Raw genomic sequence first — 24,417 nt, 5'->3', positions numbered from 1 at the left:
TGTATGTGTGTCAGAAAGTGATCAAGCAGCTCAGATTTTTGAGCCCCTATATCCAGAGAAAACCGAATATATCTTCAGTGGCAGTGACAGAAATAGTTCAAGAAAAGATGATTTAACATTTCTCCATGGAGCAATCTAGGTTGAAATTAAAATCATAAGCAGTCACAAATGTGATCTGTATCTTCCATTTTCCCTTGTTTCTATGGTATTTAGGTTTCTTTCTTCTTTCTTTTCTTTTCTTTTCTTTTCTTTTCTTTCTTTCTAGTACACTTTATGATCATAAAAAGAAATATTTTGTCATAGTAAAGTAAATTCAGTTTTAAGTAGAATAGTATGATAACAGTTACGGAATACGTGTAAAGTACTGGCATTTAACTCTAGCTGATTGTTATTCATTGCTAGGTGTTTTTGAATGTATGTGTGTGTAGTTTGTGCCACAGTATTTATACAGGTGAACCCAAGACTTGTAAAAATCATTATTTATATCACTGGGAAGCATGAATATACTTAGCAAGTTTTAGGTCTCATTAACACGTTTTCCAGAAGGGAAGCACCTTTAGTGTCACAGCAGAAATAACAAAGGGTGTTGAGGCCTATTAGAAAAATACAAATATATTATAGTGAGTGTTTATGTAAACCTAAGCCCACTCAGAATGATAAAGACTTGCTCCCATTAGAAAGAAAATAGTGTCTGCAATGGCTCAGAGAAAAGAAGTTACTTTATATGTGGAAGAGCCATAGGAAAGAGCAATGAAATGTAAAGAGCAGATACACCACATTTCCAAGAACCCTGGTCATCAACTGTCCTGCTCAGGTCTTGCAAATGCACAACTATATCCTCCTTAGTTTTTTGTGGGTTTTTCAGGTTATGTGGCCATGTTCTAGAAGAGTTTATTCCTGATGTTTCGCTGGTATCTGTGGCTGGCATCTTCAGTGGCCACATAGCCCGAAAAACCCACAAAAAACTATGGAAGCCTTTGACTTCACATATATCCTCCTTGTTTGAATCTATTCACCAAGTCTCCCTCTTTTCCTGTCAGGTTCCACTCTACTGAGCATTATTGTCTTTTCCAAAGAGTCTTGTGATTTCACAATGGCCCGTTACAGACGGGCATGAAAGTACGCGCTCTGCGCGTACTAGGGTTAGAAAGGGGCGGTGCTTCTGCACCCCCCTAACCCTAGTGCACGCTCTGCGCACACAAAATGGCAGCAGCCATTCCGCACGGCCGCCGCCATGAGGACGTCATGACCGCGCCGTCTCTATACGGGGTGGCGCGGACGTGACGTCCTAGCTCTGCGCCAGGGCGCATAATGCGTCCTTCCTTCCTGGTTTGGTCCGCTGGGCGCAGCCTTCAGACGGCTGTGCCCAGCGGACCAAAGGAGAAAGGGGCCAAGTGGCCCCTTTCTCCTCCTCCCCGCCGCTGCGGGGTGTCCTTGGGGCTTGAAACCCCAGGGACACCCCTTTTCAGGCTGTGGGGAAGGGGCCTTTTGCCGCTTCCCCGCAGCCCAAAAAGCGGCGGATTGGGGCCTCAGCGGCTGCCGCTCTAGACACTGAGGCCCCGATACAGCGGGGAAAGGGGCGGGTACAGCCCGGCCCAAAGAGGCGGTCTGTAACCCGCCAATATGTCCAAAGTATGACAGCCTCAATTTAGTTATATTCCCTTCTAGTGAGAGTTCAGGCTTGATTTGCTCTAAGATCTATTTTTAGCAGTACATGGCACTGTAGAACTTTTATCTAGCATCACATTTCAAATGAATTGATTCTAGTCCTGTCAGCTTGCATACATAGAAATCAGAAATCCCTTGGCCTTGATGATTTTGACTTTGTTAACTTTACACTTCAGGATCTTATCTAGTTCCTTCATGTCTGCCTGTCCAAGTCTTATTTTTGTTCTGATTTCTTCACTGCCATCCCCATGTGTGTTAATGACTGAATGAAAGTAACCTTTTGTATCTGTTCTTATATCCACGTTTAATTTCTGTACTCTGTCTGCCTAGTGCTACATAGATACATATACAATGCCATTTGGGATTTTTTGACACTGGACACTATAAAGGCATTGGCATTAAAGCAGAGGGACCTTCCTGCATATACAAAAGAACATTGAAGGATAAGCAAGGTACCTATGCAGCACAACCTATATCAACATCCTGCTCCCCCGCCCCCTGGGCAACAACAATGTTCCTGTACAAAGAAGAGGATTCAGTGATCATTAAGTGATGACCTGCTTGCCATTCAGTCCATGGGAGCATGCATTAATTCTAGCCTGAACTTTCATGATATCCAGGTTTATTGTGGGGTGGGGATGGGAAGATAACTGCCATTTGGAAGGATTCAAAAAAGTTTATTTTCATGAACACAAAGAGCTTTTAAAAATCTGGCTCACAAGCCAGAAATGCCCCAGTTAGAAATATTGACTTTCAAATTATATTTGTTTGGGTTCTGTGTTGTTGTGGAAGTGGCAGCATTCTTAGAAAACACATCTCATTTTCCATTATACTGGTGCTGATAATGAGTGATGTTTTAAAACCATGGGGGTATGACTGTGGCATTTCCATGGAAGTTGTATTAAATTTAGCCTTGTTTCCTTCAAAACATTCTGGAAACAGAAAAGATTGAGTGATGATAGGATAGCTGTCTTCAGATATCTGAGGGGATGTCACATGGACGATTTAGCAATCTTGTTTTCTGCTGTTATCTTGGCACCTGAACTGGATTCAGACTGCAAATTACAAGAAAAGAAATTAGACTAAATGTTAGGAAGATGTTCCTGACAGTATGTTCTGGTGAACTATTTTCGAAGTTGGAAGACTAATTTTCTTTGAACATTTTTGAAACAGAGCTTGGATGGCCATGGCTTTGGATTACTTGCATTGCTGGGATGTTTGTGTAGATAACCTTTGGGAGCATTTCCAACTCTACAATTTTATGATGCTACAAAGATGCCCAACTTTCCTTATTTTTTGTTCTTCCGGTCTGAGAGAGAGAGAGAGGGAGAAAGAGTGAGGGAGAAGGCATTGCCTGTGTTCTTTGTGCAGTCTTGTTGCTCTGAGCTGAAAAGCTATGTTAGTCCTATTTAAAAAATCTCCTTTAAAACCACCTTGTTGTGTGCTGATGCTCATAAACACTTGACAATTTTGGGACTGAAAAAAAGATGGTTGTTTTCGAATGTCATTGCAATTAATCCCCTAGTGTATGTATGATAACACCTCTAAAAGCTCTGTTGTGTGTCTAGGCTTTAAACAGAACCTCTTCTTCCTAAACATTTACATGCCTTTTAAATGCTCTGTGAAATAATTGCCAGGAATTGAAGGTGTTTTTTTGCAGCACATGACAATGTTCATATGACTCATCCTCCGGCTGAGTTCACTGATAACATATAGCTTGATGATGTCTGAAGTTCCTTCCTTCAATGTACAAGACAAAAATGCCATAAATTACTTCCCGAGACTTGCCCACCCTCCCTAGGAAAGCAGCTCCATGTTTATTGCTATTTCCATGGACAGGTCCTGTGTCGAGTTCCTTCTGAATGCAGGTAGAATTTCAGAAGGACACAAATGAAAATCAGATATGCTTAATCTCACTCAACATTTGTTGTCACTGCCTGTGTATGAAGTATGATATTAATAGTGCAAACTGGTCAGCTATGCTCTCCCTCCCTCCCTCCTAATCTCAATCTCAATCTCTGAGTTAGCAACATCCCAACATCAATTCTGAAAAATATAACTTCACTTGGGGAAAAATTGCTTAAAAATAAATTTAAAAGAAAACATTGAAACGTACTCAGCTATATTTGGCTATCTGCTTATACTTTCGCCCCTCCGTTTTCATGGATTTGGAGTCCGTGTCCCTCAGAAATATGTGAGAGGCAAATGAAGGGCAACACATTGGGGCATGTGGTCGAGGTGTGTGCACAGCTGTGCACACAGGAGAGTGCTGCCATTGGAGTCAATAAGGATTCCAATATCTGCTATTTTCCATTTTCACAAGGGAGTCCGGAATGGATCCCCCACAAAAACAGAGGGGCAACTGTATTTCTATTTACTCACAGTACTAGTTAATGGTTAATGTTGATTGTTAACAGCCATACATCAGAAAACAGGTTTATTTCATTGGGAGTATGGGCAGGTTTTATTTGTATTTGTTGGATCCTTTGAGAGAAAATCATGGTATGTATTTAACAGCTAGATTAATTTTCTGTACCTGCTATTTTGATGTATACACTTTTCTGCTTCATGATTATTAACCCCTTTTTATTGTTGTGTGCCTTCAAGTCATTTCTAATTTATGGCAAACCTATTGCAACCTTTTCCTGGCAAAATTTGTTCAGAGATGGTTTGTTTTTTCCTTCCTTTGAGGCTGAGAGAGTGTGACTTGCCCAAAATCATTGAGTGGGTTTCCATGGATTAATGGGGATTTGAGCACTCCACAGTTGTATTCCAGTGCCCAAGACAGACCATGCTGACTGTCTCACCTCTTTTATACTATACTGTTATTTTATGCTGATTTTATATTTTAATTGATGTTGTGAGCTGCCTTGAGAACATTTTAGGATAGAATATGGGTTACAAATGTTTTGAATGACAGAGAATGATAGAGGGAGAGCACACTTCTTTCTGGGATTTATGAGGTGCATTATAATGAATATTGCAAATACAATCACATTTTTAAACAATACAACAAATTACCATACCTTACGTGGGGAATCCATTTTGTCTAAGACAAAAAATGCGTATGCTTGAGCCCCGTTGAATATAATGGGGTTGTGTCTGAGGCGCGGCAGAGCACATGGGCTGTGGGCGCACACACCATTCATTCTTTTGCTGTGCAGCTTCAGCGTAAGCTGAAAGCCACATATAGTGCACCTGCATATGGTGCAGGTGAACTGTACAGTGCGCCCTCCCCTTCCGTGGGGATCTGTTTTGGATCCCTCCGCGTAAGGGGAAATTAGTGTATGCTGAAGCCCCATAGTAAGTAATGGAGCTCGCGCCTGCAGCGAATTGTGCCAAGGTGGCACGCATGTGTCACCGGCACACGGCCCATTAGTTTTTACAGGATGCGCGATGGGCTCTTCCGGTGTCGCTTTCAGCGTATGCCGAAAGCCACGTATGGTGCACCCACATAAAACACAGGCGCACTGTATATACTAAATCAAATAATTATCACCTGTCCCCAAAGTTTCACACATCCCTTACCAGTGCAGGATTTGATTGTAGAACACTTCTACATGTGCTGATTAGCAGTACTTCAGACCTTTAAACCTTTATTCACAATGAAAAAGGGCTAATCCTTATCCCTAGCAACTGCACAGCCTCTCCTATCTGGTTCTGCTTCTCTTTCTGAATTGAATTAGTAAGGACATCCCTTGCTTTAGTGTTTCACTATGCACTGGACCATCGCCTCCCCAAAATAGTATTCTACGGTGAACTCACCACGGGTTAGCGTAAGAGGGGCGCCCCAAAGAAGAGATACAAGGACTCCCTGAAACAACATCTCAGGCTTGGCCAGATAGATCACCAACAATGGTCCTCCCTGGCCTTGCATCGGGAGGCATGTAGACGCACTATCCATGACGCTGCAGCCATCTTCGAAAGCTCACGCCGAACGAGCCTCGAAGAGAAATGACAACGCAGAAAGAACCGCAACCTGGAAACATCACCCAAGGAGACTTTCTGCTGTGCTTTCTGCAACCGGACCTGTTTATCCTGAATTGGCCTTTTTAGTCACCAACGAACTTGTACAAAGCGCAGGATGAGTCCTTCCTGAATCTTCGTTCGCGATGCAAAGCCAGAGAGGGCCAGATCAAGAGTGTGTGCAATTGCCTTTTAGGACTTTCCCATGGAAGGGAAGTGGCATTGGCGAAGTTGATCACATGATGCCACTTCCCTCCCATAGCTGCCCTGTCCCCCGGGTATCTCTCTTCATTCATGAGAGAAACCAGCAAATGAGCTGCCAATAGTGTGATGCCCCGGGTACAGAAAATCATTCCTGGGGCAGTCGTGTTATTGACAGTCCCATGGTGTCATTGTCCCATCCTCTCCCTCCTCCCACTCACTATTTTAAAAAAAAAAATTCTCCTCTTTTTGTCATGTAGTTCCAGAACTCTGCAGCATCAAGGTTTCTCATAAAAAAATTGAAAACATTGAATTGGGGCTGCAGAGCTACAAAATAGCACAAGAAAAGGTATAAATAAATAAATAAATAAATAAAGACATGCTGGGGAGGGAGGATGGAGTTAAGGGAGAGGACAAGAAGGGAGTGCAAAAGAGGCATCAGTCCCCAGTTGCATGAAAGAAAACTTATGTAATAATAATAATAATAATAATAATAAATTATTTCTAACCTGCCTCTCCATCAAGATCGAGGCAATAACAGTGACATCCAACAAGATTAAGGTAGTAACAGTGGCAATAAAAGTGGTATGTTGCTGTTTCTTCCCCCGACCTCCATGATTGCAGTGAGAAAGAGGCTGGTGTGATAAAGCCCTTAAAGTCTTGCACATTTCTGGTATGTTTGAGACAATACTGAAAGTATAGGAGAAAGCCTGGGAAGGGGTTAATACCATTGAGCAGGCCGCATTTTTTTAACTCTCCTCAGTTTTATCCAACCCATGCTATATTCTAGCAAAAATGGTAGCTACATGGGCTATAGCAGCTGAGCTCCTTCTGCCCAATCATAATTTCAGCTCTGCTTCACTTTTATCTCAACCTTTCTCTTCCCTGCACTGACTAATTAGCAGACTTTAATGTTATTTTCCTTATGGCTTTTCAGAGATGATTCTTTTTTCAAATCATATTATTTGTAACCTTCAGGATACATCTTTGAAAGTTTCAGCTCCTTGCTGCATGTTTAAAATAACTCCAAGGCATAGTGTTTTTGTCACTATTTTCTGTCCTTGGGCAAGGACAAGTATGTGTCAATTTCTTTTGCCAGTTGACAGTGACAGCTTTGCCTTTTTCAGTTTCTTGTGTGCTACTGTTGATCTCATGTTCTTCAATGTCTGCTGGAACAGTTAGGATTTCAGAAGCAGGGAAACATCAGTTTCCTTCACACATTTCTTATTGGTGTCGTCATCCCTGACATGGTTCAGTAATAAATTAAGATCTTCTGGATGAGTGATGTTGCTGCACAAAATTGCATGCTGTTCTCTTGGATGAAAATGAGACTTTGAGTGCTTGGAACCTTCCCCAAATGCATAAACAAGAGTCGCCAAGCCACTGAACAGGAGTATATGTCTCAAGAGGAGGAAAGAGATCCTGGCATGGGATTCTGCCAGTTGACTTTTTCATTTGAGTGAATGTCTGTAGGGGATGTTTCTAACTGTGATTTGTGTTTACCAGACAGACTGTTGTGCAGTCATTAATGTGTAATGGTGTGGTGCAAGATTTAAGCCAAAATGGCACTGCAGCGTTACACTTGTTCCACAGGGATAGGTGGCTTACTAATATGTACTCAACCAGACATGCAGAATAGATAGGTAGGTAAAAAGCTTCCAAGATGGGGAAGATTCTGACTTACTTATAAAATGGTATATCCCAGCTGTGATTGTTAAAGAGGCAAGCCATGTTTAAAAATTATTGTAATATGTTTTCCATAGTGGGAGTGTTTACACATTTTTTTAAAAATGATGTTCTTGGTCATGTCTTTCTCACTCACATAACCTAATTATCTTGTTTGTCCATAGCAATAGCAATAACAGCTTCATTTATTTACCGCTTCATACCACCTAAGTAGTCTCTAAGCAGTTTGCAGCTGTAAGCTAATTGTTCCCAACAAGCTAAGTATTCATTTTAGTGACCTTGGAAGGATGCAAGCCTGAGTCAAGCTTGAGCAGTTGACTGGTATTGAACTCACAACCTCATGGTTTGTGAGTGAGTGGCCTCCAAGTAGGGAGACTCCACCATATTCCGAGGGAGTTTGTTCCACTGTCAAACAGCCTTTACTATCAGGAAGTTCCTCCTAATGTTGAGGTGGAATCTCTTTTCCTGGAGCTTGGATCCATTGTTCCGGGTCTTGTTCTCTGGAGGAGCAGAAAATAAGCTTGCTCCCTCCTCAATATGACATTCCTTCAAATATTTAAACAGGGCTATCATATCACCTCTTAACCTTCTCTTCTCCAGGCTAAACATCCCCAGCTCCCTAAGTTGTTCCTCACAGGGCATGATTTCCAGATCCTTCACCATTTTAGTTGCCCTCCTTTGGACACGCTTCAGTTTCTCTACAACCTTTTTAAATTGTCGTGCCCAGAACTGGACCCAATATTCTAGGTGGGGCTGACCAGAGCAGAATAGAGTGGCACTATTACTTCGCTTGATCTAGACACTATACTTCTATTGATGCAGCCTAAAATTGCATTGGCCTTTTTAGCTGCCGCATCACACAGTTGACTCATGTTCAACTTGTGGTCTACTTGGACTCCCAGATCCCTTTCACATGTAGTCTCATTCAGCCAGGTATCCCCCATGCTATATCTGTGCATTTTATTTTTCTGCCCTAAGTGCAGTACCTTACATTTCTCCGTGTTGAACTTCATTTTGTTAACTTTGGCCCAGCTTTCTAATCTATTAAGGTCATTTTGAATTTTGATCCTGTCCTCTGGGGTATTAGCTACTTCACCTAGTTTGGTGTCATCTGCAAATTTGATAAGTATGCCCCCAATTCTGTCATCCAAGTAATTGATAAAGATGTTGAATAGCACTGGCCCCAGGACAGAGCCCTGTGGGACCCCACTGGTCACTTCTCTCCAGGATGAAAAGGAGCCACTGTTGAGCACCCTTTGGGTTTGGCCAGTCAACCAATTACAAATCCATGTAACTGTTACTTTGTCTAGCTCACATTTCACTATCTTGTTTGCAAGAAAGTCATGGGGAACCCTGTCAAAGGCCTAACTGAAATCAAGATATACTATATCCACAGCAATCCCTTCATCTACCAATCTGGTAATTTTATCAAAAAAAGAGATTATATTTGTCAGGCATGAATGGACTGTAACTTCCACCAACCCAGTCGAACATAATTGATGAGCACTCAGGAGGAAGGGTGAATGCAAACAATAGATAGATAGGTAGATAGATAGTAAGGAATGATGTAAATGGCTGTCCAGTAATTCCTGTCCAGTATTCAGGAGGGCCACAAGTTGCCGACCCCAGCCAAGAATCTGGTTTTTGTAGTGATGCACTATTAGAAACAGTCTTTCCTAAATATGACACCTTAGGAATCTTCTTTTGCTTATCTTGTGAGGTGTGACAGAGTGTATATCAGTGAACCTGCTAATCTCACTGCATGTGCAGTTGTCTCCAGGGCCATTACAACACACTGAAGATATCAAGGGATACAAAAGAAAGGAGGTGAATGTTCTCAGCTTCAGATCCAAATTCCCCAAGAGCTACTGGAGAATCACAATGTAGTAAACAGAGCTCAGAAGCACTGTAAACCAGAGGGATAATCAGGATTTGGGAAGTTTAAACCAGAAACATCGCCAGTACTATTGTATTGATAACTATAGTGTATGTGGATTCAGTCTTGTGCTTCACAATTATTGCTACTGCTACAGAGGCTACCTGCACTTGTAATAATTTTACATCAGGCTAGGGAAATTGTTCTTGAAGTTTAATCAATGAATATTATTGTAGATGTTTATGAAGTTTCTAACATGATTTCAAGTACATGACAGGATCTTCATACACAACTGAATAGCTTCAAAATTTACATGTTATATCAGGAACAAAGTCATGATTAAATAGAAATTCCAATGGGTCACATTCTGATAATTAGAATTGTCTCCTCTGCTCAGTGCTGAAAGTATTATCAGTAAGTTTAATAAGCGCCATTTTGTGGCTGCTTTCAGATCTGGTTGATGGTGTGTGTGCATTTTAATTGGAGATGATCTTGTATGTGATGTAATGTATGTACTGTTCCCTCTGTATAAGATGGAGGTGATTCTACCTGGTAAGATACTGACTATGTAGTGGTTTGGCTGTCTTTCTTCCTCATGTTCTCAGTTTTCTGCTATTGTTTACAGAAAAATGAACATGATAAAAGCCACTGCTAAAGTAATATCATGCATAAATTTATATTCATGTTTAGCAAAATTATGGAAATTAGATTACTTTCTGTGACCTCTGACACCAAGTAACTTAACTTTTCCCATTACAGTAACAAAAAGCAAATGCAGTGATAGGGGAAATAGTAAAAGCAGATATATATCCCCTCTTCACTTATGATAACATAAAACTATGTTTTATGTTTTAAATTCTACATTGTTTAATTGTATTTTAAGGGGGGGGGGTTGAGGGTTTGGACTGTATATTTTAATCTTGTAAACCGCCCTGATTGCATTTTGTAGAGAGGCGGGATATAAATAAATTTTATTATTATTTATTATTATTATACCATGGAAATGGGGGGGGGTCCATTTTTTTATTTCATCAAATATATTGAGTTCTCAATTTCCTTCAATATTTGCAGAATTTACTTCAATATTTTCTTTCTCTACCAATAAGCACTTAGTCCTGGGGAGATTGAGGACAGAAATAAACTGGCATAGTTTGTATTTGGGGGAAAAACACCCTTTTGACATGCTTAGAAAATGATGCTGCACAATTCTTCCTTACTCAACTCCTACCACCTTTATTGGATTTTTTCTTGCCTAGTATCAAGAGCTTTTGGTTCCAACAAATCCCCCCCCCCCAACCTCGTAAGCAGCAGCTATTGGTTTGCAATAAGATTGTCCAAAGATGAGAAAAACCCTGGTGCGTCTCTAGAACTTTCTTCAGCAAAAGTAAAAACTATTAGGATTCTGATTGGGTTTTAAATGAAAATGTCCACTTATATATACTGGAAATCAAAGGCAGGAACTCATATTCCCTATGAGTAAAGAGAGTCATATGATGCCCTTAGCTTTTTAGCTAAAATGTTTGATGGAGATATGTGTGTGTGTCCTACTCCTCTTATCCAGTGATTTTATAGGTGACCTACTTTTGCCTAGTGGTGATCTCTTATCCGTTCCTTTTTTGTCATTGAAGATTGCTGATTTATTAAGCTCTATGCTTCAAGGACACTGCAAAATTGCACATAGGGAATAGAAACAACTGTGAAAAGTGAGAATTACTGTATCAGATAATATCCAATTAAAATGTAGCCAGCGCAGCAGGAGAAACAGGAACTAGGCTTTATCATTCATGTAACGTAATACATTGTGGCATTAGTTGGAAACAAAGTAAGTGTGAAACAGATCCCTTCCCAACCCTTCCAATTATTAATATCTATTGACATTTTATATTAGGATGAGAGAGACTCTTGAATTGGAATGTGTCATGTTCCAAGGCCATATAATGATGGGATCAGGTTGAAGAGCAATGAAAGTGGAAGCATAAAGCTAACCATTATCAAAGAACTTATCACATGTTTAAGTGAAAGCATTTGCAACTGACACATAAGTATAGGCTGACAAATTGGTTTTATTTACTTTTATAGAAGAATGGCATGTGGTTCAAGGCTATGATTATACTCTTGCCCTGTCCCTGTTGATTTACAATCTTGGGGAGAACTGTGGAAGATGGAAAGATAATTGTTCAGAAGAATGGAGGGCACTTTACCCATGGCTTCAGTGCAAAGGCAGTATATAAGCAGGACGTGAAAGTCAGTCCTTGGTTTGTGACTCCCACTTTGTGTAGGACCTTAAATGTGTGATCTGAGCCTGTGTGTGTGTGTGTGTGTGTGTGTGTGTAAATGTCCATGGAAATAGGCCTCCCTTACAAACTTCATTTACACCTATGCCATGGCTGAAAGGATCCAACAGGAGCAGCCTACCTGTGAAAGAATGTGCATATTTGAGCTCCAGTGCTTATTGATGTGTTGGAGGAAGATATCAGTTTACACTGTGCTACCTAGAAATGGGCTGTGTGAGAATCAGCCTGAAGTTTCTTCAGAAATTCAGACAGTGAAAGACATCCGAGATTTAGTGTTGGATAGTTGCTTAGATAGCCATAGTAATACCAGGTAGCTTGCAACAGAAAAGGTACATTTAAGGGTTCATTTGTTATTAGAATTTTGCAGGGATCAGTCCATGTACCAACAGAGATCATCCAAGGTGCTGGGCAAATTAATAGGCTTGGGTATAAGCATAGGGTGATGCTACCTAGCAACTAAGTGGGTCCTACAAGAATTCTGCCTCCTGTATAAAGCAATAATTGAGAGTATGTACTTTCTGTGTTTTTAGCTGTGTCTTTTTATGCAACATTTGTAATTAATCAAAATTTTGTTTTTCCCGCATTCAGCTAGCCACATAGGATTTTTCTGGTAAATGTGGCCTTTTAAATAGCTTTGGATTTATATAAAGAGTCTGATTTTTATATATGAAGAACCATACTCTTCTGGTAGTGTTTTTTTTTTAAAGTCTTGTAGTTCATATAAGGTATAATAGAATTTTATTTCCTTTTTGGACTGAAGATGAGATTCCACTGAAGCAGTCTTTCAAACAGAGTACAATGACAATGTAAAAAGGTGTAACTCTGCAGTAATTCCAGCTGGAACTATTGCATTCCTTTGGTCATTTCATCTTCTTTTTTAATTCATCCCACTTTAGTGTACATGTTCCATATGTACATTAATTCATCTGTTTTTGTATAGAATAAATGATCAGAACCAGCCATGGATTTGGCACTTTCTGGTTTCCCCTCTGCCCATCCTGTTTTTTCATGCAAAACTGAGGCTGAAGGTCCAATGGTTTTCCCCCTAGAGGCACTTGGTAAAGAGCTGGACTAAGTTTTGTGTACTTTCTTATCTAAGGGACTGTGCACACTGGCATCTTTGGCTGGGTTGGGGTGGAGTTATGTAGATGCATGCCCCGGCTCCGCCCCAGGCCAGCATGATGACATGTGCCACACCACATGGTGCATGGTGTCACGGTGCTCCTCTGGTGTTGCATTCACATGATGCAGCACTGAAGGAGCACTGTAAAGCCACAGCGATGCAACTGTTGCACCCTTTGCAGGGTGCAAAAAGGAGCCGCTTTTTGTGGCTCCTTTTTGTGCCCCTCAAAGGCCAGATCGGGGCTGCAGTGTGTGGTTACCGTGGCCCTGATCTGGCTGTAAAAGGGGTGGCTGCAGGCTGCCCCTTTGGGGCAGTCTGCACAGCCCCTAAATTAGAACTTCATCTAATACTTGTCAAAATTTTGCGAATGTGTTCAGTCTGAAACATTCAGTCTGGTGTATTTAAAATCATGTCTATTATGAACTTGGCTTCTTAAATGAAAAAAAATCATTGTCAGTGTGTTCAAATTTTGAGCCACATGATACTACCTTTTAAAAATAACAAATAAATAAAAGTTTTGGCATTTTCCATTTTATATACAATGTGATTGATTCTCTTCTGGAAAGGATGCATTGCTGAAAGGAGAACAGCTCTGTCATCAGAATAAATAATATTTTAATAATATCGTTTGGAAGCAAATGTTCAGTGTTTAACAACTTCACAGGTACTAGTTAATGTAACCCTTTCTAAGATGCCAGAGGAAGTTATCTAGATTAATTGAATTTATGGAATATTTTTGTTCTGTTATTGTGATAACCTCACACAGATTGAGGGGAAAAACAGACAAGAGAAAATGTTCCTGTTTGTTGCTCCATCTGTTGCTAAAGTTCTTGGGTTTATTTTAAACAATCAAACAACGTTCCCCTTGTTTGTTGGCACATTTGTAGCAATTCTCAGCACAAATACAACTATTTTATTCCTTCTTAAAGGCTGGGTTCTTTTTCCTTCTAGAGTGATTGCAGCAAAAAGCTACATTTTTTCCCCCAGGAGGTGTAGTTTGCTAGTTTCAGCTACAGAGATTTCATCTGCTATTCTGGATGGGAGCAGGACTGCCGGGTATTCAGGTTAGAACAGTAGCATTTTTGGAATGTTTTTATTTTTATTTTTAAAAAAGAAGGCTAGCCTATCCAGGGACTTCCCTACACTGAAGCCAGTGCTGGCAGCCCTCACAGTATACAGTCGGCCCTTCTTATACAAGGATTTTTTATACACGGATTTAAGCATACACGGTTTGAAAATGTACCAAAAAAGTATAAATTTACCTTGATTTTCCATTTTTTATAAGGGACATCATTTTGCTATGTCATTATATGTAATGGGACTTGAGCATACACGGATTTTATTATACACGGGGGATCTTGGAACCAAACCCCACCGTATAACAAGGGTTCACTGTACGGGTATTTTGGGGAGATCATAGAATCATAGAATACTGCAGTTTTTAATCTTAACCCAACTTTGCTATGAACTAAGCAAAGTTGGGGGAAAGCCTGGTGTTCTCTATAAATCCCAAAGTGACTTTGGATTCTACTGGGGTGTGGGCAGCTGGATCAGGTCCAATTCCTCAATATGTTGTCTGCATGCCAAGAGATCCTCCATTCTCTGTCCCTATGCTAAGCAGTGCAGTGAAAGGGGATGGCCTGTTTTTGGAGCTGTCTCCACCACTTCCTCTTGGGCAGGAGCTCTGTGTAAAGCCTGCCTGGCATGTCACCACTTCTTCTGAGGACAGAAATGGCTACCCAGACATGTGATCGACAAGGAGTCTAGGCACCCATTTCTGTCCTCAGGAGAAGTGGGTGCATAGTGGTCAGGCTCTACACGGAGCTCCTGCCTGCAAGGAAGTGGTGGTGGCAGCTGTGAAAACAGGCCGCCACTTCCTCATGGGCAGGAGTTCCCTGTGACAGCCTGCCTATCATGCCATCAGTTCTGCTGAGGTTAGAAGGGTAAAGCAACAATCTCCTTGTTGATCATATGGCAGGGTGCCCCATTCTGACTTCAGCAGAAGCAATGGCTTGGCTTGGCCAATGTCTTGCCAAAGTCAAGGATATTGTTTTCTGGGATTTGGAAGCAATGCAAAACAACTGTAGTGGTTGCAAAGCCTTAGGATTTATTATGCACTCAGTAAGTTGTACAAAAGAATATGCATAAATCATACCGAGCAAACACCTCCATTCAGCTGCTGGCAGCTCCAAAGAGATAGCAGTAGCCACCAAGAGACACAGCACCTCATGCCTACAGGTCCATGCTGAAGCTCCCTCGCTGTGTCCTTGTCTTAGGTGTTTTTATAGGGTTTACCTGTCAGTCTCATAATGACTTGTCAATTATTTATGCCTTGGAAGGACCATGTGATTAGGATCACACCACTCCAAGGCCTTCAACCAGGTAGTTATTGCCACAGATCCAAGCCATGTGCTTAACACCAACATGAAGGCTGTTAATCAAGCTGCTATCTTTGTACAAGAGGTTCCTCCCTAAGCTGTTCCAGCTACATGTTATCTTTTAGACACATTTAGGTTGGCAAATATACAAAATCTTGCTCAAAAGAGTCTGGTAGCATGGAGGAGCAACAGTGACAGACCACTACACCTCCTTGATTCAATGGATCTTCCAGAGGTTGCCCATACAGCCAGTAAGGAGTAGACATGGCAGTGGCACTGAGGGGGATGGGCCAGCATGGCCAATGTAGTGTAAGCCCAGCTAACCTATGTGTACAACAACATGGTGTCTTACTGGATTCGGCCTGGTGGGGGTGGTTATTCCAGAGGACAATCTGGGGCATAATGCTCTGGACTTTCTGTGGATTAAATGGCCAGTGTAGACACATCTCAGGTCCACAGAGTAAGTAGTGAACAAAGACAGTGTTGGCCAATTGTCTATAGCATTATGAATTCTGAATGTTTATTGGTTAGATTGCCTACCCAGCTTCCTTTGTCCTCCCTCCCCTTGCTGCTAGCCAGGTAGGTCCATGTGGATTGGAAATGCTTTTCCAGAAAGTCCCAATGGGTGAGAAATGAGGCTTTCTGTAGAGAGATATTTCATTTTCTTAAAATAGTTAGGCAGGCCTCTACTCTACTATTTTCATGCCATTCTAAACATCTTGCTCAGGTATTTAAAGCTAAAAAAATCTTGGCTTGTGCTCTCTGTCTTTCTTTCTGTTCCTCCTGTAGTGTTGAACAGCAGATTGTTTTTGAAGCACAACTTTCTTAATAAAATAATTTTGTTTCACTCCAGGTCTGAAATCCCAAAGGAAGAAAACTTTGATTTGCTATCATGCAAAAATTCTTTGTTCAAAAGTAATTTATGTAAGATCTGCCTTACTCTCTTCTTCAGTGTTCTTTCTTAATGAAAAGAAACTTTGATTTTTGTCTTACAGAGAGGACATTGAAGGAAAATGCTATCAAATATATGGAAATTCTGGAAGGAAAATTACAAAGGTAAAGGCAAAACCACAATCCTTAAACTATTTAGAAATATGTAATGTCAAGTGTGCTGCTTTATATGAGATTCCTTGGGCTTTTTTATACATCACTATTTACTTTTGGTGCTCCAGGTGTAATTGAAGGGACTGGCTTCGATCTAGAAGGGATTAACATGCCCTTTTGGACAACTTTCCTCACTATTGTAAACTGATTTTACTAATGCCCTGTTTGCATATGACAAAAACAAAACTTTATTTTTTACAAATTGTCCCAAAGTGTCAGTACTTTGTGTTTGTGTTGTGGGTTCTGACTAAACCTCTGCTGCCACCAAATATGAGGACTTCCATAAACCTTACTGCAGTCCCCAAGAGTAAGGGTTTCCCTTATGTCACCCATGTAAGGACTTGATGCTGTGGCCACGACTGGTGGAGGTCTATTATATGCCCACAAGCTACCTGTGTGAGATATTATGCAATTTATTTCCACACCAGACACTAAACCCCTCTTGATATTGCCACCACAGACACTGTGTCTAAATCTACACTTTGTAATATATAACATTCCTGGCCAAAAGAGTATTAGCACAAAAACTATAAGTACTTTATTTACAGAGGTTGAACATAGCAAAACAAACTAATTAATTGATACATTTAAAACACATCTCTCACTCTCTCACACACTCATAGCCTAGCTCACTCAGCCTCATTAATTCCTAAACTTGACTCTCCCAACCCTAATCCTCACTCCTTCTCTCACTGCAACACACCACAATTCTCTAAATAACTATATCAACTGTCATTCACCAGTCTTATTCAGATCCCCTTAGGCATTCCACCAATCACCATTCATTTCTAGGATTCCTTTCTTTCACCCCCTCTCACCAGTTCCTTACCTTTTACCATAATGTCTAATACATAAAACATTTTTCATTAAAAGTTCATGGCATCACAGTGTGCCCTGGAGGGCAAGGGAGATCTTCCTGGAGAAATTTGACACTTTTACAGGGAAAGGACAACTTATTATCTAAATTTCCTACAGGTATTTCTCTTTCTGTGTTCAGTTGGCCAAGTAGTAGAAACTCTGTGCACTGTGTAACTAAAGTTTTACCTCTGTGTAATGGGCTTGAACATATTATGGCATTCTTTTCTGGATCTGTTTCTCTTGAGTTTCCCCTTTGGAATTAACTTACACAGAGACAGCTTGACGATTGTTTTAATTATAAACGTTCAGTATGTCACAAGCAGTCAGCTGCGCAGGGTCTGGTTAAAGCATATCCCACATACTGAAGATTGTTTCAGTAACAAGATGTGAAAGGGCTCTGTATAAATTGTTCTCATCCACATCACCCACCCATGTTGGTGGTCTGCAACTATGGTGAAGGATTCTGGAGTTGGTACGATGGACACTTATGCATCTCCCCCCCAGAAAAGAAGATGCTCATTTCCATAAAATTGCATAATCTAATTCACATGTTGTTGTTGCTGCTGCTGCTGTGTGCCTTCAGGTCATTCCACCAAACCTCTCACAGGGTTTTCTGGCACTGAGAGGATGTGACTTGTCCAAGATCACCCAGCAGGTTTCCATGGAAATCAGGGAATTGAACTCTGTTCTCCAGAGTTCTAGTCCCTACGCTCAAACCACTACACAATGCTGGCTCATGTATATACTGTATGCAAACCTGGAAATAATTACAATAGCTTGCTTCTTATTAGGTAGTTACAATCTCGTAACCTAGGCTTACAACCGCATAGTTGTTTGATATTCACATTTATGATTGTGGCTTCTTCACCATGAACACAACTATTCCCCAAAGCCATCTCACAATCCAGGCATCCATGGGATGGAGTTCTGTGGTGCTAGTGAGTGGGGTGCTGAAGCATGACATGTACAGCCCCCTCCTGTTAGCATTTTAAGTCTGGGAGAACTCATCCTGGAGTCCTGAATCCATGAAGCTAGGACAATTAGTGTATCAGCAACTTTGTAGGTTCCCTGGGACATTACTCCAGTTTCTGGGATGTATGAGGACTTCCCAGTGGTGCTGTAGAGATCCAAAGCAGCAGCACCAGCAGCACCAGCAGCAGCCAGTAACCTCTTCCTTCATACAGCCTCCTAATAGGATCTGTGGGCTGTCCCCTCTTCCCAAAGTGGGGAAGGCCAATGCAATTTTAGGCTGCATCAGTAAAAGTATAGTATCTACATCAAGGGAAGTAATAGTGCCACTGTATTCTGCTTTGGTCAGGCCCCACCTGGAATATTGTGTCCAGTTCTGGGCACCACAATTCAAAAAGGACATTGAGAAACTGGAGCATGTCCAAAGGAGGGCGACAAAAATGGTGAAGGATCTGGAAACCATGCCCTATGAGGAACGACTTAGGGAACTGGGGATGTTTAGCCTGGAGAAAAGAAGATTAAGAGGTGATATGATAGCCCTGTTTAAATATTTGAAGGGATGTCATATTGAGGAAGGAGCAAGCTTGTTTCCTGCTGCTCCAGAGAACAGGACCCGGAACAATGGATCCAAGCTCCAGGAAAAGAGATTCCACCTCAACATTAGGAGGAACTTCCTGACAGTAAGGGCTGTTTGACAGTGGAACACACTCCCTTGGAGTGTGATGGAGTCTCCTTCTACAGAGGTCTTTAAACAGAGGCTGGATGGCTATCTGTCGGGGATGATTGATTTGGATTTCCTGCATGGCAGAATGGGGTTGGACTGGATGGCCCTTGTGGTCTCTTCCAACTCTACGATTCTATGATTCTATTTCTAAAGCACTATATGAAAAACTGAGGCCACACAATAGTCCTGTTTCCATATCCCAGGCAAGGAAAGCCACGAAGCTGGGTGGGTAGTAGTGCCTGCTGAGCCCAAGCCTTAGTTCTGCAAATAGCAGGCCACATAGCCTGAAAAACCCACAAAAAACTATGGATGCCAGCCATGAAAGCCTTCGACTTCATATTCATTAAAATGTTTCTATCCTGCTCTCTATCATCTCAGGGCAGTGTATAATATAAACACTTCAAAGTATTTCAGGTTAAAACCATAAATAATTGAAACGAGACAAGAAATGTATTAAACAAAACAGTTAAAACTAGGTTGAAAAATACAATAGTTTAAAACAATGTACACGCACACTTCGAATTAAGGCTTTAATGAAAAGCCATGTATTTTGGGGCTTACTGGCCAGAATACTTCAGGATGGTCCTGGAGTATTCTGGCCCCAGAGCTGCCCCAGATTTTCTCCATTACCTTTGCACTTTTCAGCAATGCAAGGCAGCTGTCTACATGTACATCCCTGCTATGTCATCCAGCATCACCATAAATGGCATGAGTTGCTCCCTCTGAGATCTGAAACATCGCATGCTTGGGCATCTTGTTGTGACCTCAAAAGGAGTGGCTTGCACCAGCACCAGCACCCCCAAGCGACACAGTGGAGAGGCATGTGTAAACTGTTGCCTGGTGTCGCCGAGGAGTGCTCTGAATTTTCCTGAAGAATCCAGAGAAAAAGGTGAGTTATTTTACACTGGTTTAAGAGAGAGTAAGGGTCGATATGGTGCAGAATTGGCTTTCCATCATGAAGACAGTCTGCACTCAAATCAGAGATTTGGCCTTGCATCATGAGGGCACGTCACTGTGAAGTTGGAGGGAAGCTGGTTTAATTAGACCATGTAGACATGCCCTATGATTGGTGCTGGAAAGAAACCAAATTTGGCAGCAATCAGACCTCCAAGAGAAATATCTTCCAAAATCAGGAATCAACAACTGAGGTCCAAACCACACTGCAGAAATAATCCAGTTTGAGACCACTTCAACTGCTCTGGCTTATTGCTAGGGAATTCTGGGAACTGTAGGTTTGTGAGACATTTAGCCTTCTCTGTCAGAGAGATCTGATACCACAATAAACTACAATTCCCAGGATTCCCTAGCACTGAGCCAGGGCAGTTAAAGTGGTCTCAAACTGGATTATTTCTGCAGTGTGTTTTGGACCTGAGAAGACCCTCCCTATATCCCCTCCCCAACTTTATATTGTCTTTGTTTGTGGGACACAGAGGATGGCCCCTCCTGCAGACTTCAGCTTTCAGGCAGGTTTATATAGGCACTTCTTAATGTAGTAAGGTTCCAAGGTGAATTATTGTAAAGGCAGCTATCCCTTACACCTTAGGCTGACTTCTGAGTAGATATTTACAGGATTACTAGTAACCACTTCTCTTCATAGAATCATAGAATCGTAGAGTTGAAAGAGACCACAAGGGCCATCGAGTCTAACCCCCTGCCATGCAGGAAATCCAAATCAAAGCACCCCGGAAAGATGGCCATCCAGCCTCTGCTTAAAGACCTCCAAAGAGGGAGATTCCACTACACTCCGAGGGAGTTTGTTCCACTGTCGAACAGCCCTTACTGTCAGGAAGTTCCTCCTAATGTTGAGGTGGAATCTCTTTTCCTGCAGCTTGGATCCATTGTTCCAGGACCTGTTCTCTTGAGCAGCAGAAAACAAGCTTGTTCCCTCTTCAAATATTTAAATACCCCTTCAAATATTTAAACAGGGCTATCATATCACCTCTTAATCTGCTCTTCTCCAGGCTAAACATCCCAAGCTCCCTAAGTCGCTCCTCATAAGACATGGTTTCCAGACCCTTCACCATTTTAGTTGCCCTCCTTTGGACACGCTCCAGTTTCTCAACATCCTTTTTGAATTGTGGTGCCCAGAACTGGACACAATATTCCAGGTGGGGCCTGACCAAAGCAGAATACAGTGGCACTATTACTTCTCTTGATTTAGACACTAAACTTTTATTGCTGCAGCCTAAAATTGCATTGGCCTTTTTAGCTGCCGTATTGCACTGTTCACTCGAGTTCAACTTGTGGTCTACTTGGACTCCAAGATCCCTTTCACATGTAGTCTCCTTCAGCCAGGTGTCCCCCATGCTATATCTGTGCATTTTATTTTTCTGCCCTAAGTGCAGTACTTTACATTTCTCCGTGTTGAATTTCATTTTGTTTGGCCCAGTTTTCAAGTCTATTCAGGTCATTTTGAATTTTGATCCTGTCCTCTGGAGCAGGGGTAGGCAACCTTTTTGAGCTGGGGGCCGGGTTGCTGTCCCTCAGACAACTGGGGGGGGGGGGCTGAAGCCGGGGGGTGGAGCTTCCACTCTCTGGGGGCGGGGCTGCATCCCAGGGGTGGAGCTTCCACCCACCGGTGGTGGAGCCGCATGCTGGGAGGCGGAGCTTCCACCCTCCGGGGCCAGGCCTCCTCCTCTTTGCCGGCCCCTGATGGGGCCCCAGGCCCCGTCAAAGGCCAGGAAAGAGCCGGCGGGGGCCGCCGGTGCTGGAGGCCTCCTCCTCTTTGCCAGCCCCTGACGGGGCCCCAGGCCCCGTCATAGGTCAGCAAAAAAGTCCTAGAGGCCCGCTACCGCGGCCGGAGCCCTGTTGGAGTTTCCCAGCGACGGCAACGGGCCTCCTGCCGCTGCTGGAGCCCTATTGGAGGGCCCCAGCAATGGCAACGGGCCTCCCAGAGGCCCACTGCCACCGCCAGAGCCCTGTTGGAGGCCCCCGGCCACCACAACGGGCCTCCTAGAGGCCCACCGCCATTTTGTTTTTTAAAATGGTGGTGAAGTCTCGCTTGATGGGAAAGTCATGCAAGACTTCGATCGCCATTTTAAAAAACAAAATGGCGCCTGGAGCGGCGCGGAGGCGGGGCAGCAATTGGCGACAGGACCGCGCCGGGGCCGGTGGGAAGGCCTCGGCGGGCTGCATCTGGCCCACAGGCCGGAGGTTGCCGACCCCTGCTCTGGAGTATTAGCTATTCCTCCTAATTTGGTGTCCTCTGGAAATTTGATAAGTATGCTCCCAATTCTGTCATCCAAGTCATTGATAAAGATATTGAATAACACTGGTCCCAGGTCAGAGCCCTGTGGGACCCCACTGATCACTTCTCTCCAGGATGAAAAGCAGCCATTTTTGAGCACTCTTTGGGTTCGGCTGGTCAACCAGTTACAAATCCATGTAACAGTTACTTTGTCTAGCCCACATTTTACAAGCTTGTTTGCAAGAATGTCATGGGGAACCTTGTCAAAGGCCTTACTGAAATCAAGATATACTATATCCACAGCATTCCCTTCATCTACCAAGCTAGTAATTTTATCAAAGAAAGAGATTAGATTTGTCTGGCATGACTTTTTTCTCTGAAACCTGTGTTGACTTTTTGTGATTATTGAATTGCCTTCTAAATGTTCACAGACTCTCTGTTTAGTGATCTCCTCCAGAATCTTTCCTGGTATTGATGTCAGACTGACTGGACGATAATTGTTGGGATCCTCTTTTTCCCCTTTTTGAAGATGGGGACAACGTTTGCCCTCCTCCAGTCTGCTGGGATTTCTCCTGTTTTCCAGGAGTTTTCAAAGATTATTGGCAATGGCTGCGATATTACATTTGCCAGTTCTTTTAATACCCTTGGATGTAGTTCATCTGGTCCTGGAGACTTAAATTCATTTAGATTAACAAGGTATTCCTCTACTCTCTCGTTACTTATTCTGTACTGAAATTCCCCTAATCTGTCCTCTGCTCCATTATCCTCAGGTTGAGCACCCTTTTCCCTTTCTGAGAAGACTGAGGCAAAGAAGGTGTTAAATATTTTCTCAGTCTTCTGTTAGCATTTTGCCATCTTCTCCATGGAGTGGCCCTACCGTTTCCTTCTTCTTCCTTTTGCTGCGGACATATCAAAAAAAGCCCTTTTTGTTGTTCTTAACCTCTCTAGTAAGCCTGAGTTCATTCTGCGCTTTAGCTTTTCTGACTTTACCCCTACACATGCCTGCTATTTCTTTGAATTCCTTTTCGTGATTGCCCCCTGTTTCCATTTCTTATACATGTTCCATTTAAAACTTAGCTCACTTGAAAGTTCCTTAGTCATCCATCCTGGTTTCTTGAGACACCTCCCGCTTTTCTTTCTCACTGGAACTGTTTGAAATTGTGCCTTCAGTATCTCCCTTTTGAGGAACTCCCATCCGTCCTGAACTCCCTTATCTTTTAGTATTTCTGACCATGGGATCATCCTCAATACTTCTCTAAGTTTACTGAAATCCGCTCTCCTAAAGTCTAGAATGCATGTCTGACTATGCCTGGCTTTTCCTTTCCATGGTATAACAAACTCCAGGAGAACATGGTCACTTCCACATAATGATCCCACCACTTGCACCCCATTAACCAAGTCATACTTGTTGGTTAGGATCAGATCCAAAATAGCTGACCCCCTTGTTTACTCTTCCACCTTTTGGAGCATGAAATTATCTTCCAGGCAAGTGAGGAATTTGCTAGACCTTGAGGATTTTGCTGAGTTTGACTTCCAGCAAATATCAGGATAGTTGAAGTTGCCCATCACTACTACATCTCTCCTTTCTGAGTGTGTGGTCATCTGTTCTAGAAAGGTGTAGTCCAATTCCTCCATCTGACTTGGGGGTCTGTAGTAGACTCCCACCATAACATCCTTGTTGTTTCCCTCCCCTTTAATTTTTATCCAGATGCTCTCCACCTGACTTCCATGACTGATGTCCAGGATCTCTTCACTGGTATCTCTGACATATAGTGCTATTCCTCCTCCTTTCCTATTTGGCCTATTTCTCTTAAAAAGGTTTTACCCCTCTATTTCCACATTCCAATTATGAGACTCATCCCACCAGGTTTCAGTGATGCCTATTATATCATATTTGCTTTGCTGTACTAGGAGTTCAAGTTCATCTTGCTTATTTTCCATGCTCTGTGCATTAGTGTAGAGACATCGCAGACCATGGGTCTCCTTTACTTGCTGCCTGTGCAAATTTTTTTGCCTCCCACTGTTGGGTCCTTGCATTTTTTTCTTGTTTCCTCTATGTCAGTTTGACTATTTTTGCCATCCCTTTTGCCTTCCTTAATATTGTCTCCCTCCCCTACGGAACTCAGTTTAAAGCCCTCCTGATCAAGTTCTTGAGACTGTTGGCAAAAACATTTCTTCCAACTGGCGTGAGATGCAACCTGTCCGTTGCAAGAAGTCCCTCCTCATGGAACCACAGCCCATGATCAAAGAATCCAAATCATTCTCAGCAGCACCATCTGTGGAGCCAGTTGTTCACATCCGCTATTTTCTTCTCCCTTCCTGTACCGTGCCCTTCAACTGGCAGAAGAGACGAGATGACAACCTGTACATCCATTCCTTTCAG

At 42.3% G+C, this 24,417-nt stretch overlaps 1 protein-coding gene across 1 annotated transcript in view; it reads left to right on the top strand.

The window, feature by feature from the left end:
• DISC1 (DISC1 scaffold protein) overlaps positions 1–24,417 on the top strand; it is a 196,470-nt gene that overhangs the window by 117,940 nt on the left and 54,113 nt on the right. Inside the window, exon 10 of the mRNA XM_089529454.1 lies at positions 16,188–16,248. Coding sequence (XP_089385580.1) covers positions 16,188–16,248 — 61 coding nt within the window. The remainder of the gene's footprint in view (positions 1–16,187; positions 16,249–24,417) is intronic.

This window comes from Sceloporus occidentalis, unplaced genomic scaffold, assembly GCF_023333645.1.
Source record: "Sceloporus occidentalis isolate IW3139 unplaced genomic scaffold, rSceOcc1.0.p SCAF_6, whole genome shotgun sequence".
Lineage (NCBI taxonomy): Eukaryota > Metazoa > Chordata > Lepidosauria > Squamata > Phrynosomatidae > Sceloporus > Sceloporus occidentalis.
Note: the sequence above shows the minus strand (reverse complement) of the source record. Positions and strands in the feature narration are given on the sequence as shown.